The sequence below is a fragment of the Contarinia nasturtii genome, unplaced genomic scaffold (assembly GCF_009176525.2).
Source record: "Contarinia nasturtii isolate CC-2019 unplaced genomic scaffold, AAFC_CNas_1.1 Cnas_scaffold_695, whole genome shotgun sequence".
NCBI classification, from domain to species: Eukaryota; Metazoa; Arthropoda; class Insecta; order Diptera; family Cecidomyiidae; genus Contarinia; species Contarinia nasturtii.
Window position 1 is genome coordinate 1,822,730 of NW_022198046.1, and position 18,438 is coordinate 1,841,167.

At 31.4% G+C, this 18,438-nt stretch overlaps 2 protein-coding genes across 4 annotated transcripts in view; one reads left to right on the forward strand and one right to left on the reverse strand.

Annotated features, from left to right (window-relative positions):
* LOC116340844 (neural-cadherin) overlaps positions 1-18,438 on the reverse strand; it is a 156,053-nt gene that overhangs the window by 119,015 nt on the left and 18,600 nt on the right. The window lies entirely within an intron of this gene.
* Positions 587-2,234, forward strand: LOC116340846 (NPC intracellular cholesterol transporter 1-like). Its single transcript, XM_031767556.1, has 8 exons — positions 587-731; positions 801-849; positions 912-1,051; positions 1,105-1,261; positions 1,335-1,417; positions 1,491-1,581; positions 1,721-1,833; positions 1,898-2,234. The coding sequence occupies exons 1-8, from the start codon at positions 642-644 to the stop codon at positions 1,946-1,948; spliced, it is 774 nt and encodes a 257-aa protein (XP_031623416.1). The 5' UTR covers positions 587-641; the 3' UTR covers positions 1,949-2,234.

Sequence of the window (18,438 nt, forward strand, 5' to 3'; positions counted from 1 at the left end):
ATGTCCTTTATAAAAGAAACCGCTTCAAGAAGAATGAGTGAATATTTTGGTCTTGAATCAAATAGAAAAAATGTGATTCCCTTTTATTTTTATACTGAATTTTGAAATAAACTTGTGACTAACAAGCTTCATGACAACCGATGTAATTTCGAATCAAATGCAACTTGTTCTCAATAAATTATTTGATTTGAATAATTACTTAAAATGAAATGATTTGATTTTTTTATTTTGATTTAAAATCCACTTTTGAGAACTCTGAATGCAAGTATTGAAGAATGACTTCCTTTAAATATGATATAAAATGAATTTAAAATTATCTATTTACAAAAATATATGAACTCAATATCTCAGTCGTCTGTTCATTCGTCACTTTAATGCTACACAAATGTAACTGATAAACTAATCGGATGAATTGAGTCACTAATAATATGATTACTTACGCATACTATGTCTGGGTAAATATACAACCGGAATTTTGTCTATCTCATTCTAAACAATAATACTTCCTTCCAATTTTGATAGTTGTAAATAGCTACATTAATACTCTATTGAAGCTAAGTTAACGCTTAGTATTTGTTTGGCGATATAAAAGTTAACATTTCGATTTATACAAGCAACATCATTTTAAATTTTGTTTCATAATGATCGGGTTAGACTGTATTTTTCGGTACAAATGGTTGTTCGTATTAATAATTTGTTCATTACATTATTGGGTCTTTGCTGAAGGCGAGGTTTGTTATTGTAATTCAAGTTGTTTAAAAATAAAATTATCAATTTTATTATATTTCAAACGTTCACAGACTGGTCAATGTATATGGTATGGTGTTTGTAGAAATTTTGAAGAAAATGGTATGCTTTTCGATAAAAAAGATGTATAGAAAAATAAAATTAAAAAAATATTGATATTTCAGACATCGAGAAGAGTCAGTACTGCAGTTATAATGGAACAGCAAAACTTTTAAATGAGGATGGACGTCAAAAATTGTCTCAATACTGCTCACATTTAGACAGCGGAGAAAATAATACTTTCACGTGTTGTGATAATGATCAGGTAATTATAGCTTTTTTTATTGTGAAAATTAAATATCTGTAAATCTGGCATAGATTGAAGTGATGAATGATAATATCGAGAGAGCCGAATTTGTACTGAGCAAGTGTCCAGCCTGTTTTCATAACTTTTTACAACCGATATGTGAAATGACATGTAGTCCAAATCAAACAAACTTTTTAAAAGTTCAGAAAATAGAAACCGATGATTCTGGTATGTAATTTCTATGATTATATGATGTTCAAAGTGTTTATTTTCCAATTCCATGTCAATTTTGGTATTTTAGAACAAGGAAAACCTTATGTAACTAACATTGACTTTTCAATAAGCTATGATTATCTAAATGCAACATTCCAGTCATGTTCGCAGGTAATGATTTCACAAACATTTATTTGTCTGTTGATGTGTGATCATAATACTATTTATTGTGTTTGTAATCCAGGTCAGCTATTTAGTTTTTATTCGTGTATTAGATTTGATGTGTGGTGCAAAAGGATCGGAATGTACACCAGAGAGATGGTTTTCACACATGGGTAATCAGCTAGGGGCAATTCATTTAAAAATTGCCTTTCTATTGTTTAATAATTGTTATTGATTCTTTTTCGATTATTTCGATTATTTGTCGATTATTTTAAATTAATTCTATTCTTTTCTTTTGTGATTCTCCCCTAGGTAATGCAACAGGCAATAAATATGTACCATTTCAAATAAACTATATTACTGAGACAATAGACGATTATATTCCCTTCAACAAATCTACAGTACCTTGCAATGAATCTGTTGATGTATGTTAGAAATTTTTCAATCTACTTTTTTTGCCATTCTGATAATACTTATCTCTATTTTCAGGGGAAATCCGAAAAGTGCTCTTGTCTTGATTGCAATCAATCTTGCTCTTAAATATAATCTAATATAAATTTTACTCGGATTGGTATTATTTTAACCTAGATTTTAACTTCAAATTACTTTAAATTTTTATTGTTTTGTAATTCCAACACATTTTTTTTCTTCAAATAAGTTTTGTTCCATTTTCATTTTTCGGAAATATTTCAGTATTCAGGGGTTGTTTTTTAGAATATTGTGCTCAAACAAAAGAAAAATAAATAATAAAAAAGTTTACACTTCCCATGTGTGAATTGAATGAAAAGTTTCCGATGAAGTTCATCGAGAAAATATTTTGCGGAAATGCTCCAAGAGTAAGATCATTTATTTATTTTTAAATGTGCAATGTTTGAGATAAAGCAAACACTCCAAAAAGGAATTTCAAGAATAAAGCATTTACTTTATTATCGTAATCTGTTTACGGGCATAGCGATACAAATCATTGCTAGAGGGTGCAATTTAATGCGCACAATATGTGTGATAAACCAAAAAAGTTATTGTTATGGCAACTCTTCTGCTAAATGTATTTGAATACTTATAGATGAAACTTCGGAGAAATTTGAGATTCTAGATAAAACATAAAAAAAATTAATTCGCTTTCTAGTCGATTGCACGCCATCATGCGAGCCAACCATTTGTCAATATATATTTATTCAAATTTTGTGTGGATGTGAAAGGGATCCATGGTACCAGCTGATGTTGGTATGATACACATTTTGCTATTAAAATTGAATTGGATCAAGTTTTAGAAAAGAAGTTTTGTTTGTCGGCATCATAGAAAACTCTTTTCTTCGATACTCCGAAATTCTGGCCATTATATTAATATGCAATAAGGTTTTGATATAGATTATACAGCTTTGGCCCAATTTCAATTTTAAAAAAGTAAACAAAAACTAATTTGATCAAAGTTTTGGCTTCATATAAGTTTTCTTTTTGAACAAAAGTGTCAACCATCTGAATTGAGTTTTACAGCCAATCGATGTATCGAAGTTTTACGTAGCCTCCTATAGTCATCTAAACACACATTTTATATCAACTTGAGATTTCACTTACATTTGTTGCTAAACTAATTTTTGAATCACTTTTACTCGTTTTATTTTCTGATTTCCGTTTCCTTGCCAGGACAATTGACGAACAAGTAGCGACAATCATATTATATCGAATGCAAGATGTAGCTGTTGTGTGCTTACTTGTTAAATTATAGAAGACCATACGATAAAAGAAGACAAGTACACAAAAATAATGTAAACGAATTGTAAAAAAAAAGTCAATCCCATTCCCAAGTTTGGGATTCCATTTGTTGTCAGAAAAAAAGGTATCGCCGGAAATACTTTGAAACGATTGTTTGAGATGATTTCGTTTTATCGAAGAAAAAGGACTAAAATTCATTCATATGTTGAAAGGGTATAAGAAATTTCCATTCAGTTCAAAAGTATATGAGATGGATTTGCCAAATTAAATTATTATTTGGAGAAAATTACGAAAATAATTGGCTAAATTTTCTCGCAAAGTATTTTCAGTTATAGAAAATGGGAAACATAACATATAACGCAAAAATATACTACTAGGCAAACTAATTGAAACATTTGTCTTATGGTCCAATTATACTCTTGTCAAGTTTCATGCATGCTATGTACAGTATAGTATGTATAATAGATGTATCGAATATAGTTTGTTTTTTGGTCTAATATTTGTTTTGCCATCAAAAGGGTTCTCTACCCATAAAACGTAGTACAGTTTATTCCGGACTTATCGACATTTTTTATTCTCTCTATTTTTATTTTCCATCATATCGCATTACGCGTGTGTCTCTTCCTTATTACAATGTTACTGCTTATTTACTATGAAATGGATTGAATGTGTTTCGATAAATTTCTGCTGTTCATCAGTATTTTCCATTTTATCATATAGTTGAGCACACAACACGAACGCACTATCAGACATTTTCTCCTTCGCATATGCACACAATATTTTTTGTATTAACGATACGGTTCTACGGATGAGGACGACTGAATGTGACGGTACTCAGACATTTTTTTTACTAGAAACTATCATAAAACGAGGAAAAAGCTGATTCGCTATCGGAATAAACGAACAACGACAAAAAAAATGAAATTGTTCATAATGTTACGTTCTTTCAATTACTTTCAGAATGTAAAACACACAAAAAAAATTTTTTAATGCGTGCCTGAAACAAAATTGGCTTGTCTCATGCATTTGACGGGAATCAAAAACACTGCATAATATTAAGAGAAAAAACGTAGCTCAAAATTGTTGATTGACGGAATTCATGGAAAATAATAGAGAAAATCCAAGCAAATTAGTCAACGTGAAATTCTCATTATCAAAAGCTAATTAGAATTTTTCGTTAAAGTGATTAGCAATTTTTGACGATATTTGCATTACAAAATCTCCTCCCTTCAACTCAGAGCATGAAAAGTGAAAATTGGCATTTTGTGTCGTATTTGACTATCTGCGTTTATTTTGTGCTGCAGAATATTTGAGCATAATGTTTAGTTCATTTTCTCACTCACGGAAGGTGCAATATTTTTTATCTGTATTTACAAATAAATGTATGGTGTAGTTTAAAATATCAGCATCGATAAATAATGCATAACATTTAACTTTTAAAAGATATTTAAATATTCATTAAATATATCATTTCTATTTGCCCGTGGGGGATGTATCATTTCAATTTTTTACATGCTTTTTGACTAAAATCCAACAAATTTACATTTTTCTATGTAAAACATTTGTCCGAATTGGATATTCTTTGAACCATATATGTTGTTCTAACTTTGTTTTGATTTATGTCTTTCCAATTTTGATAGATATTTCGTACGTACGTATTGATTCCGAATTATTTTCAATTTCGTTAAATATTCCCAATTAAAACGAAATGGAAAACTTTATCAATTTGGTGAAATGCGATGACAAACACAGAATTTGTATGGGGAGATAGAGTGTGATTGTGTACCATTTCACAGAACAAAAATGGAAATGGAAAATAAAGTGAAATGCCGGTGTTTGTTGCGTATCAACATTGAACAAATCGTATGTCATGTATGTTCCATCTGTTTTTCGTTCTCGTTTTTTTTTCAAACAAAAAAAAAGACATCAAGCGAATGATGCAACTTTTGCCAAAGCAATTAAATTCTCCATTTGAAACTATCAGGCATACGCTTAAATGTTTTGAGTGCATTTGAGAGTTGTGAATATATTTTGTGATAACCAAAATGAATTCCTTTCATTTTGTATCATTGAATAATTTATAATGTAGAAATGTTCTGCATATTAAATGTGTTGGAGAATAACTTTATTTTTCTACAACACCCCTGAAGGTTTGAAGTTCTGAATATTATACAGTTTTCCGTACGATTGCCAATAAAATGTTTTTTGCTCTGCTTTTGCTTACTTGCACACTACCTTTGAAGTAAATTTTATTGCTTTTTACAATCGCGAAACTGAAGAAAAATTTACCAATTTTATATAGTGATTTCAAAGAAATTTAGACGATTTCTCACATTATTAGTGATATTATTTGGCAGTTACAAAGAATTGTTAAATTACTTTGATAGTTCAATTTGTAAAAATTGAGAGTTACAGTTCCGATTAAACTTGTAAAATTATTATTTTATTTTGACAAATTTGTTCAATAAATATCAAATTTTAATATATTAGTTCTACAGCTCAAATCTCTGTACAAGTGTGCCTTACATTAGCCATTGAAATTCAGTACGTCAATATGAATGTTTGAAAAAATTCTTCCATTGTGATAGAGCATCTATTTACCATGACATTCGTAATCGACAGTCATTTATTATATGATGTCGTGTATTTGCAAAATGGCATACAATAGCAAAGGCCGGATATGAAGTGAATCAAAAGCAAAATATGTTTTCGATCATATTAAAATAGACTATAAATTATCTCAAGGGTATAAACTTAATTTATGTAGCCGGTATTTTGTAAGTATAAGTCATACGTAGTCAACCAGAATGATATGGCTGAGTTCCAATGTGAAAAGTAAAATTAGTTGCAACGATTTATTGAAAATTATTTTGATTCAAACGAGTTTAACTATGAATTGTAAATCGTACATTGTGTCTGATGCGTTCAGGATGTGGTCATTTTACCATTTGCATTGATAATATATATTATAATCGCATATAGTGAATCCAAAGTAATAATAAATGCCATATCTAATCGTCAGACTGTCTCCGGCATGTGTGTCAAACGATTTTGTATATCGGTTCAATGCACAAAGTGAAAAGAGGATGACCAAATTTGAGATAAAATGAAAACGACTGAAATATATCATATAAGGAAATGTCTATGTGCGTTACATACGCTTTTTTAACATATTGAACATTCTCTGAAGCATATTTTGTTTTGCATATATGCCACAGAGAGAGATATAATTATTATTCTATATAACATGGATTATTTATTGCTTTGGAATTACTGCCAGCAATTTTAAATTTTCCAAACTCCAAGAATCAGATATGTCAAGGCAACCACTAAGCTGTTTACTAATTGGCTTCATTGCGCTTTGGGCACAAAAGTCGATTCAATATGTATGTGTGTCATAAATGTTCATGTGACCAAAAATGTGAATTTCTTACTCTTGAGTCAACAGTCAAAAGAGCCTTTTGGGTATCGATATGCCATGGTATACCGCAATGCCACAAATATGTTGAGTATGAGAATAGTATTTCCATTTACCAAACCTTAGCACAGAAAATACTTCTTTTTCATATTATTTTCATCCAATTATGATGATCAAATTGATGATTTAGTGGTTATGAATTTGTAATTTACCTAATTTAAATAACTATTAATAATTAGCGATTAATTTAATCGATATTTGAACACTTGAGTTTGGCCATACATTTGAAATGTTTTCTCTCGGGTTTTTGCAATAAATACAATTAGTTGAATGAAATGTTGTTAAATGTGTCTATCTAACGAAAAAGCGCGTTATTTAACCGCATTTATTTATTTATTATCCCAATTTATATGATATTTATTTATCACGGATATGCGCAAATAAGCGGAAAATTGATTTCGAACATCACAAATATCATTACTGTTGACATTTCACAACAAATGCTTCATCAATGTCATCCAACCATAAATTTTGTTGTATACGACGGCTCACTCATAAAATACACAGACATGGTTAAATTTGTTTACAGTTCAGTTGATTGTTTCGGTATGATGTCATCGACATCAAATTCTCATTTATAGTAAACGAAAAATTCGATTTCAGTAGATTTTTCCAATTCCTATCAATTTTGATTATTTTGATGAAAAAGATTCGATATTGGTCACAAGCATGTCAGTATTTAATTAGGATTTAAATTTTCGAATTCGGTGCGTAAAGTGTTGCGATTGCGATTTCATGAATGTTTGACATTTTTCTAGCGCCAATTTTGTCAGTCGTAGTATTTAAATTAATAGTATCATATTCTCCAGACTTAAATTCATATTTTTTCGCATAAATTTCCTGCAGTTAATACCAACTAGCTGATTGAATTCGAATTCAAAATGTTGCCCCAAAAACCGCGTAAAATGGCATTGAAGAAAAAATGATAGCAATATCTGCAGCTTTTGAAGAATAAGAATCTTTGAATTGAAACCAACAGCTATAACTTTCGAAAGATTCTTCCGGATTGCCAAATGCACATAAATCAATTGTTTCAACATTCGCTTATTTTAATTTATAGTGGTTTAAAACACAGTCTGGGCTGAGTGCGGGCCAGAAAAAATTGTGTGTTTGGTTACCATTTAGAGAGGAGGGGGAAATGGTTTAGACAATGTGTTCCAGCTCTCTCACTACATATATATATGTTTGCAAACGAATAAAACTATTTTCACTGAATTGAAATATATATATGTGTAAAACAATACAGATATTTCCGAATCGGTTTCCATCTCCCCGTTGTCGTTGTCGGTCTGTTATGTAAGCATTGAACAATTTATGTGCGTACTGAAACAGAGCGAAAAGGAAGAGGCTAGCCAAAAAGTAGATAAAAAAATAAATGCAAAATTCGTTTTAAATATGAAGTTCGAAACTCACATTGTTAAGCATCGCATAATGTAGCCGGTACTACCAGTAAAACCATAAATGAGATGATGAAAAACAAGAGTATTAAAAAAAGAGTTGCGAACATCGAAAACGGAAAGGATGCTCCGGTATGTTTTCTCTCTCTTTTTCATTTTATTTCATTGTTTCTCGTGCGCATCGTTTTCATATATGTAATAGCTTTTCTAACGATTGATGACGTGGCACACAAAACCGCAGAACCATGAATATGTAATCGGATGGGTGTGCTTATGCGTGCGTGTCTGAGTGTGGGAATGAAACATTCCTTGCCAGCATCCTTTTTTGTTTTTCATCATGTCATTTTCAATTACTAAACATATCAAGAGAATTTAACTCCAAGAGACGGAAAAAAACTTATTGGAATGCGAAATGACAAAAGATTTTTTTTTGTGATTTTTTTTTTCAATTGAAATTTCAACGTTATACGAAAAATCAGTACATTGTTTTACAAAATAATTTTTAATCAAGTATAATTATGATAAACTATTAGATTATTCAAGTTGCTGCAATGTGTTTTTACACATTATATAAAGCATGTTTCTTCAAAACGAACTTATAACACTTTGCCTGCAACTGAATTAAAGAGAATAGTTATAACATAAAACTTGTGGGTGATAACGCTGTAATGAAAGTGTCACAAGAAATAGTTGAAACTATTGAAATAAGAAGGCACCACACTCAGCGCCCATACAAATTTGTCAAAAGCAAACAACCGAAACAATGGAAACCATTTGAGATATTGTCCAAAATATTTTTTGCGCTTTTGAAATTCTTCACCGTCACGAAACTTTTCTCTGCATTTTCTCTTATATTTTTTTTTCATTTTCTCTTTACGAACATGAGAATAATAAAAAATAACGATACAAAGAAAATACGTTATGACATTTTGTGAGATTTAATCGGTACGCTTTTCATATAATTTGCGTGCATGGTTGTTCTTTTCAATGAAATAAATTGTGACTACGTCTTATCATCTTAGAAAATGTGCTATCAACTATGTACATTGTTATCGCTCATTTCAAAAGACCGGTTGTTTTTTATGGTTTACAGCATATATCAAACAAAAAAAAAACTGAAAGGAGCAAAATACAACGAAAAAGATAGCAACCAAATCATGGGGCGAATCACGCTAGTGAATACTAGAAAAACTAGTAAATCTAGTGTGAAGAATGACGTCACAAACGAAGCCAACTTCACACCAAAGGCCATATAATTTATATGAAAAACTACTGAGAGCCAACTTCACGCACTAGAATTTTCTAGTTTTCTAGTGAAATCTTATCAAAAACTAGATGCACTAGAATTTCGTGAATGACCCCATGAACCAAATTGTAAGCACGCATCCGGTAAATGAAAAATAACTATGAACAAAAATGAAAGACTGAATAAAAATGGAATGGTTTTATCTGAAAATGACAAAATGTTTTATCATTACAAGTAGACAGTTTTTGAAGCGGAAACACACAAAACAACGAAATCAAAAAGGGAATTAAGTGAATTGTATAATTATAATTACTAAAATGAACAATTTTTGGTCTTAGCTAAGCTGTACTCTTTGCAGTAAAAAATAAATTCATCTGACTACATCGAACGGTTGTATGCTTAGAAATTTTCATATGAATTTATACACGTATGTGACAATATTGTATGCATTAAATTAGCAAATTATTTTGTGTAATAAAAATAAAGATTTTGAAGTTGTGTCGATTGATGTGCGAGTCATATGGTGCTCAATATCAACTACTCAACTTTGACAAGTCATCACCATATGTACACATAAAATGAAAACATTTTACGAAAATTCAAATTGCAAATTTCACTAATTCAACGGGCAAATATTTTGCACGCATATTTGCAAACACAAAACTTTTCATCAAAAATAAAGTGTGGCAAAATGAAAGAACGAACACATCAAGCCGAAATGCAATATGTGCGGTATTATTAGTCTAATTGAGTTTCAAAAGCCATTGTACTTGCTGTGAGTGTGTGACTCTTTGCACAAACACTTTATACAGTCGATGTATGTATATGTGAAAATGTGAAATACGATGTGAATGCAAAATATCTGGATTTGTATCACTTAAAACTTTTGGTATGTATTTATGATCTTGGAAGTGAGCCGGAATCGGGATTCATCTTTCTTCCATACAGTAGAAAGTTTTACAATTATATTAAGTTGTGTACATAATTACTTAAGATTTTTCGGTTTGGTAGCTCTGTTGCATGCAATGAACAAAGGAGAGCACATCTCACTATCTACCATATAGAGAAAGATTTTTTTGTTGGTATTTCACATATTCGAACAGTGTAAAATGTTCACATCAATGAAAACGAAAAGAATGGCGAAGCTTATGTTATTTTAAAGTACAAAATTCTGTGATATAAATTACTTAGTTTTCATGAATGAAAATTTTCTAATTTAACTTGAAACATATTTCTGCAAACATTAAGTTTACTTAGCGTTGCCAATGAATTTTTTTTATCTTTCTTCAAAAACTTGTGCTTTGAACCAACAAGTGCAGGGTGATGTGGGTGAAGTGAAAGGCTTTTCCATATATATATATGCATAAATAGCATTAATTAATCTAACTCTATATTATTTTGACGAATATGTTAGTGTTGAAACATAATACACGAAAAAAATAAAACATTTAATGATTATATTAGTTTCATTGTAAACGGGGAAGAGAGAGATGAAAAGGGATGTTAACGCATTATAATAAAAAATCACTGTTGTGGTGACATCCGAGTAATGTTTAATTACATTTTATTATTTTGAATAACGTCATAAAACAAAATTTTCAGAATTCTTTTTGCTTTATAACATTAAAGAAATGACACTTTAAAAGTGGAGCTCGCCCCGAATCCTACCTTTTATACGTATATTTGAAATATTCTAGGGGGTATATTGACCTTTTTGATCAAAATCACTTTAAAGTCTTTAAGCGAAACGAAAATGTGCGAAGTGAAGTCGAGAGACAAAAGTCCAAATGGATGTAAAATCCGTTGATGTGGAATTGTCTGCAAAAGATTTGCGGTTGATGTATGTGGCGAGATTCATTGGCCCATATGCTAAATCAAAAAAGTGAATATTATGCTCCGCCATCTTTCACCAACCATTTTGATTTGACGACACAGAAAGCTTCAGCACACATCCTGCCGAAGCGGAGCTAAAAACATGGCATAGAAACACGTATTTTAAGCTCTAGACGAAAAACAAATAGCAAATCCCCTACTTATGTGTACTTTTCGAGCACATTCATTTCGATTTGTGTTGGCAAAACACTGAACCAAATTGAATATTATGCTTTTTATTATTGAAGTGATTGCCAAACGTAGACTTTGAATTTTCCGCAGCTAAATGGAAGCAAAATGAGAGAGAAAACAATAACGCCAACACCAATATGCAAAATGGTTGGAATATTCTTGTTTTTTTTTATCATTCGCCAGTTCGTTCGTTTGAATTACTTGTTTGCATTCAACGGATTTGGCACCGGACCATTTGGTATTGGAATCCAAGGCACAATTCACATTCACGCATTTGTAATTTTGTGAATACAATATTGTTGGATTGCGAGAATACGAATGAAACGATGTGCTGTGTTAAAGGTGTTAGATACTGTCGATAACTCAATATTATCGATGAAATCGACATTTTTGTTGCCGTTGCTGTCGCGGCTGCCAACGATGCCATTACCGCTGTTAGTTCAACGATGTGCTCATAGTATTTACTCAATGTATTTGCTTGTTTGCATTGAATGCCAATGTGCAAATAGCATTTTGCATTGCTGATGCGTTCCTCTCTCGCTTGTGACACCATTCACAAGTCGAGTAAAAATGCTTTCATCCCTTTTCTTCATCTTATTTTTCGTTTTCCAAGAACACATAAAGTCTATGGGATTTTGTTTTCGAAAATCATCGTTCTTTTTTTCAAACATTGTTGCTGTTCTCATTGAATCAAACAAATTTTCTTATTGATTGAAAAATTAAGTGCTAAGGATTTATCCTCTCATTTTTCCAATTTTTTCCGGTACATCAGTGGTAGAAGAGAAAATGCGAGAAGTTTGGTAGACGCTACAGTAGATTGAAGAGGATATGATGCACTTTGTGCACGTACCTCAATGAATAAATGGTTTCACGCAAATATTGTTAAATGGAAATAAACAAATTATACTCGTTTTTATTGGATCATTTTGTGGAAGTGCATCTGAATAAACGTATCCCAATGATGTCACAACAAATCGGTTACTCTTCATTTCATTCACAAAAGCAAAATATTTTCGTTTCAATATTTCCGAGAAAATAACCATTCGTTTTTCTTTTCTTGGCCACACACTGGGGTCACTAATTGTTTTAATCGTTGGTTGAACTAGCAAAATGTAATATTTAATTCCAACGAAATGATTATATCTATCGCAATATCGTTAAGCTCTAAAAAAAACTTTTAAAATAATTAACTAATTGAAGAGATCGCGGGGACAAAGTAATTTCCCTCATTTTTAAAGACCGTAACATTAGCAAAGTTTCACTTTTAAGCTGATTAAAAGTTATTTAAAAGTTTTTTTTACTGGTCTTTTTATAATTTGGTTCAATTCGTTGTCTCATTTTGAACTGTGCATTGAATGTGAGATTGAATTGGGTGAACAGAGATTGACAGAGATGGTTGTAATTGAGTTACATGGGTTAAGTTTTGTAGCTCATTAGATGTTTATTTGAATGAATTAATTTATAAAGTTATTCAAAACGATAATAACACATTAAAATGGCATACATTTACCACACAGAAATACAGGGCTAACAATTTACAGTTATTTAGTTGGATTGTTGAATCGGATATATAATATTGTTTAATTATAATTGAAAATGGCAAGTGACATCGTTTACATGACTGATATTTGTTTTTGCTATAAAATCAAAGTTCATCGGAACGAATCGATCAGTTTTCAGTTGTCGATTCAAGCATAAAATCCAACTACAAAATTGTTATTCATTGCTGTTACGATGTACATTCAAAATTATACTTGTACGCATGAAACCAATTTAATTTGTATCGTTGCACACCGAATTGTTACGATGTGCTGGATAATTAGTGGACAGTCGGTGATATTCGGAGGAAGAGAGTGAGAAGTGAAATTACATGACGTCCACATGATATAGTGTTGCTGTCAACTAAATGTGTGATTATACCGAAATGTGAATACTGAATAAGCATACAAGACTATCAAGTAAATGCATTTTGACAGCACATATAACATCAACAATATGCAATATACTATTTTCGAATATTGTCCATCGATGTGATTTAATATTTACTGTTTCGCTTGCAAACGATGACTGGTAATTCAACTTGAAAACTTTGATCAACATTAATTTGTTGTAGCAGTTTTTAGCCATGATTTATTACCGCATTACACATTAAAACTGTTTAATCATCAAGTTTACAAAATGTGTGATTTGTCATATGTCTCGTAACAAAATCAATTACAAAATTCATTCATGAGATAACATATGCTGTAATCCATAAAAAATAAACAAACAGCAAACCGAAACAAAATTTACGTATTCTGATTTTCACTTAATTTGTCATCGGATCGGATCGGATCGAATGAATTGGAATTTCGAAATCACAATTATAATCAAAACTGATTTCGTTATATTGGAATCGAACTGTTCTTCAAAGGAGGAAATGTTTCATTTCATTGAAATTACAACATTTGAGATAATTATAATAAATTCCATTCTAAGTTAGTTTCGATTGATTTTTCGAGATTGTACAAATAAATATGTAAATATATGAAGTATTCGACTTATTTAGTAATTAAAACACAATGTATAAGCGATTTTGTATTTAATGCATACATGTTTACATTTACAGAGAGAAAAGTGCAATGGAAGGTAAAGATATTCCAGTCAAAAGAACACAAGATTTTTTTAAAATACGTTTACAGCATGCAGCGTTAATAGTACTGCAAATTTTGTGTTCGTTATTTTCACCTAATCATTACACACCTATCCTAATTATTCGATTGGGTTTCAACAATCGAGCGTATTATTTTCAATGTAGAATATGCTTTGGTTTCGAGAAATTTTCACTTCCCACATTTATGATTCGATATGGGAATATGCTTGTTGAACATTCAACGCGAGGAATACAAATTTGTTAGGTACTTTTCGTAGAATTCATGAATAAAATGAAAGGTGGAAGCAAGAAGAGCAAAATGCCGATTCCAAAGTTTATTGGAATGAATAAAATGTGTTGGAAAATATTAAAGCAATTACGATAGTTTTAATACGAGCCACAGTACAAAATCATTGGAAGAAACGGGGAGAAACTATTCGGTACATCTATTCTCTGCATGTGTGCTATTCACATTTTCTAATAACGAACAATCAAATCATCATCCTGTTTCGCAATTAACCATCCGTTACAGAATAAATTCCAATTTGATTAGTTCCACACGCATTGTTCAACTGTATTTGTTCACACATACAGTTTCCATATGAATAGACAGAAATTGGAGATTGCATACATTTTCGGTTCGGAAACATTCAAGCATTTGAGAATTACAAAAACTCATTCATCTCGAGAATATTTAGCTTCAACGTTTTATTGTTGGTTCGGCATTTTCTGATTCTGGTGTATGCGTGTATCTGTGCTCAACTCTACAAAATTAATAAAATGTCATAATTTGTGTTTACAATGTACGGAGATGTGAATCGCATTGCATAGAATTGCTCGCAAAATGCATTGCATTTCCGTAATTACTATGTTCATTCAAGGCGAATGAATCATGCGATTAAAAGCGAAATAAATAAACGAATGAGATAGAGAATAAAGTATTATTCTGCAGATAGTTGAAAGCAGTTGAAGCTCGAAAATATTTTGGTGGATTTCAAATTTTTATTACATTCGAGTTTGCCAAAGGTCCAAAAATGGCACCACAGCAGAACTATTAACATAATGAGGGCACACTATGCTTTATTTTCACATGTAGCTGATGTCACTGAGTACAATAGCACATTATTATAGCGATAGAAATCACTGCTCTTCAGCGTTAAATTTAATTTTTCCTTTTTGTTGGCGGTGCTGTTGTTGTTGTTTTCAACATAAATTGCATCTGCGCTCCATCGCCGTCCATTTTAAATAATACTTGGTTTTGTTAGGTTTTTCTTGTTATTTCATTTCATTGTTTTTTTTTATATTTCTCATTCGGCTGTCCCATTCAAGGATTGCAGCAAAAGAATTGAATGAAATACAAACAAACAACGGAACGGGAGAAAAGAACAAGCAAATATTTGAGTCTACTGATGCAGAAAAATCTGAAAATAAAGCAACAATAGTGATTTCTACAAATTTCACATTTATTCGTTTAAATCATATTGTGAATACTCTGATTCTCTTTCTCTTCATTCCTTTCTTCTAATTCTATTATTTCTCTTGTTGCAGCACTGTGATGTTTTCAATATCTCGTCCGAGAGCACTACGCCTCCATAGAAAAGTTCGAGTGTATTTTTGTTTTGCGCATACTATTTGCTAAATCGCAATGTTTATTAGTAAATAATGTTTGCCCGTGAAACCAGAAAATCAAAAACTTTGTTGAAGTATCAAGTATTACAAATTTATCGGTTATTTAAGACCGTATAAAGACTTTCAACAATGTGAAAGAGTGCAAACTTACTATACAAACTTCAATCTCGAAAGAACCATCTACCTATACAGTGGTATAGTATACACATAAAAATCTGCGTCAAATGCGATAAAAAACTTTCGCCAACGCGTTCTGTACCATCCAAACCGCAAACAACAAATTTTCATTCGTAACTTTTCTTTTACAAGAACAAATTACACTGAAAATACAAACGGAAAGTGTGATATCAACAAAATCGATATTTACCCTGTCAACGCAGTTAGAGAAATGTAATACAATTACCTGTCTCATAAGTTTACTAAATATCGTTCCGAACTGTCACCACACATATTATTGCAATTCGATCGAATAATGTGTGATACCGTAATTCGATTTTTGTTCTGAATGACAGAAAATATGAGAAAAAAACGCGTGCGTGATATTTACCGTTGGGCGAAAGGTATACGTTTTATCTGAACACATATCATTCATCTCAAGGAACAAAATTAGTACGTGCAAATTGCGCTTGTAATATCGACACATATTTTCTCACAAAATGAGAAATAGTTTTCAGCAAATTATTTATTATTTTTCGGACAAAGTGAATATGCCGAAATTTTAAGGTAGATATTTTTTATATTTTGATTGTTCATATTTTTTTTTATTTTGATTGTTGTATTTGACAACGAAAAATTCCATTAAGGTTTTGCTGTTGTAAGAGTGAAAACGTTCCATTTACTAAGTTTTGTTCAGAAAACAAAAGACAATTTATGCTTTTATTTGGTTTAATCTAGTTCATGTTTTATAAAATATGCTACACATTTCCGTGTGGCATACTGATTGTATGCTTCCACTCAATATACATAGTAATGTATTTGTAGAGTGCGTTTGTAGATTTTTCTGTCAAGTTAGCCAGAATTAAAACCAATTCTGGGGCGTGGCAAGAGAGACCGAACACATAGTAAAAAAAATACCTAACGTTAACTAAAATGAAATTGAATTCGTCAACATCTGTACGTCCTTTTGAATCAATAAATAGACACAATCGAATCATTGCCAGTATTGTTATGTTCACAGTCAGGAAAAAAAGTGCGTTAAATCAAACAAGAAGCACGATTCATCATTTCCCAAAAAAAATGTAATACTTCAACCAGGTAGATTTAAGCTTGCAACATTGTATCGCACATACCAAAAAGTAAAGCACAACAGAGAACTTTAATTACTTTTTCACAACGTTGAACCGAAAAAAGAACAGAAACTGTTGTCAATTCACCGAATTGGAAAATATAGCTGGTGTAATCAACTACAATGTCGGTCATTCTAACGTTCAAAGTACAATCTAGAAGATGAAGCGTCAATATGTTTTGCTGTTAGTTTGAAGAAATTCCAATTTAATGTTATAAAAAAATCACTCTCGAAAACCAACAAAACGAATGGGTCGACTGATCACGCTAACTGTTGCATGCAAAATGCCAAACGGTTGACAAACTAAGCAAATTATCATTTAAAATTAACGAAGCATTCACTATTGGTCCGTAGTATAAGGTAATGTGTACGGCTGCACGGTGCACACAAAGACCAATAATTTGAATAATTTGGAGATACCTCTACTCTTAAGATGGGTTATATGTTTGAATTGAATTGTTGGCAAATTTAAAAAGAATTTATGCTCTAATGAAAGGTATTTCCATTAAAACTACTTGGTTGTGATAGCACGGAATCGCAATCGAAAGCACCTCAGAGATTATATATGCATATTGCATAAACAGTGGTTGGACATATGCGTAAACCGTTAAGTTTATCGATTCCGGTAAAAGGTATTTGTCTTTTGGCTTAAAACCGCTTCTATTTTCCAAACGAAATGCAAAATAAGAAGAATAGAGTGTTTAAATGCAAAAGTTGATTGTGTTCCATCCCTTTAAATCACAAATACTATATACTACAGAGGAAGTGTAACTACGAACAACGCAACGGTCAACACAACGTTGGATGCCACATTTAATTGCTTACCTGACACACAAAAATAAACGACAGATAGATAACAATGATTGTGGCACATGATGATATGGTCATATGCAGATGAATGCTTAATTCAAACGTAACTTTAACATTTGTATACGTAGCGTTCAGGTCTGCGCTATATACGTCTGTGCATCTCCATTTTCATTTCAAACCAATTTGGAATAACTCTATTATTTCGCTTCATTTCGAATGCGAAATTCTGAAAAGCCAAAAACCAAATCAAATTTAAAATGGAAAATAGGCGCTCACAACCATCAAAACACACCATAATGAAGTGCACACAGAACAACTGGCCACCAATTTGGCATGCATACTTCTGTCCAATGCATTCACATCTACACAAATACTTACCAAATGGTATTGCCATCTGTAAATGTTAGCCATCAGATCAAGTTCGTTCATGTGTCAAAATCCCACAACGTTCGGTGCTTTTTGCGCATAAAATTTATACGGAGACACGAACTAAACAAATGCTTGACCTCATGAACATAAAGAATTTGCGGTTCAAGCAGCATTTGTTTTTTACATTGGTTTTTGTCAAATCTATGCTTTCGCCTGTCTTTCTATTTATGTGCTCTTTCCTCATTCGAAATTTTGCACATTCATCGACGGAAGAAGCATCGAATCCAATATGCAGAGGAATTTCAAAATACAAATGAATAAGTGAATTAGATTGTCTCCATTCTGTTCTCGTGTCCATTTGAAATCAAATCAAATTGGGTGCATGAAGAAATAGCGGTTTGTAGAGA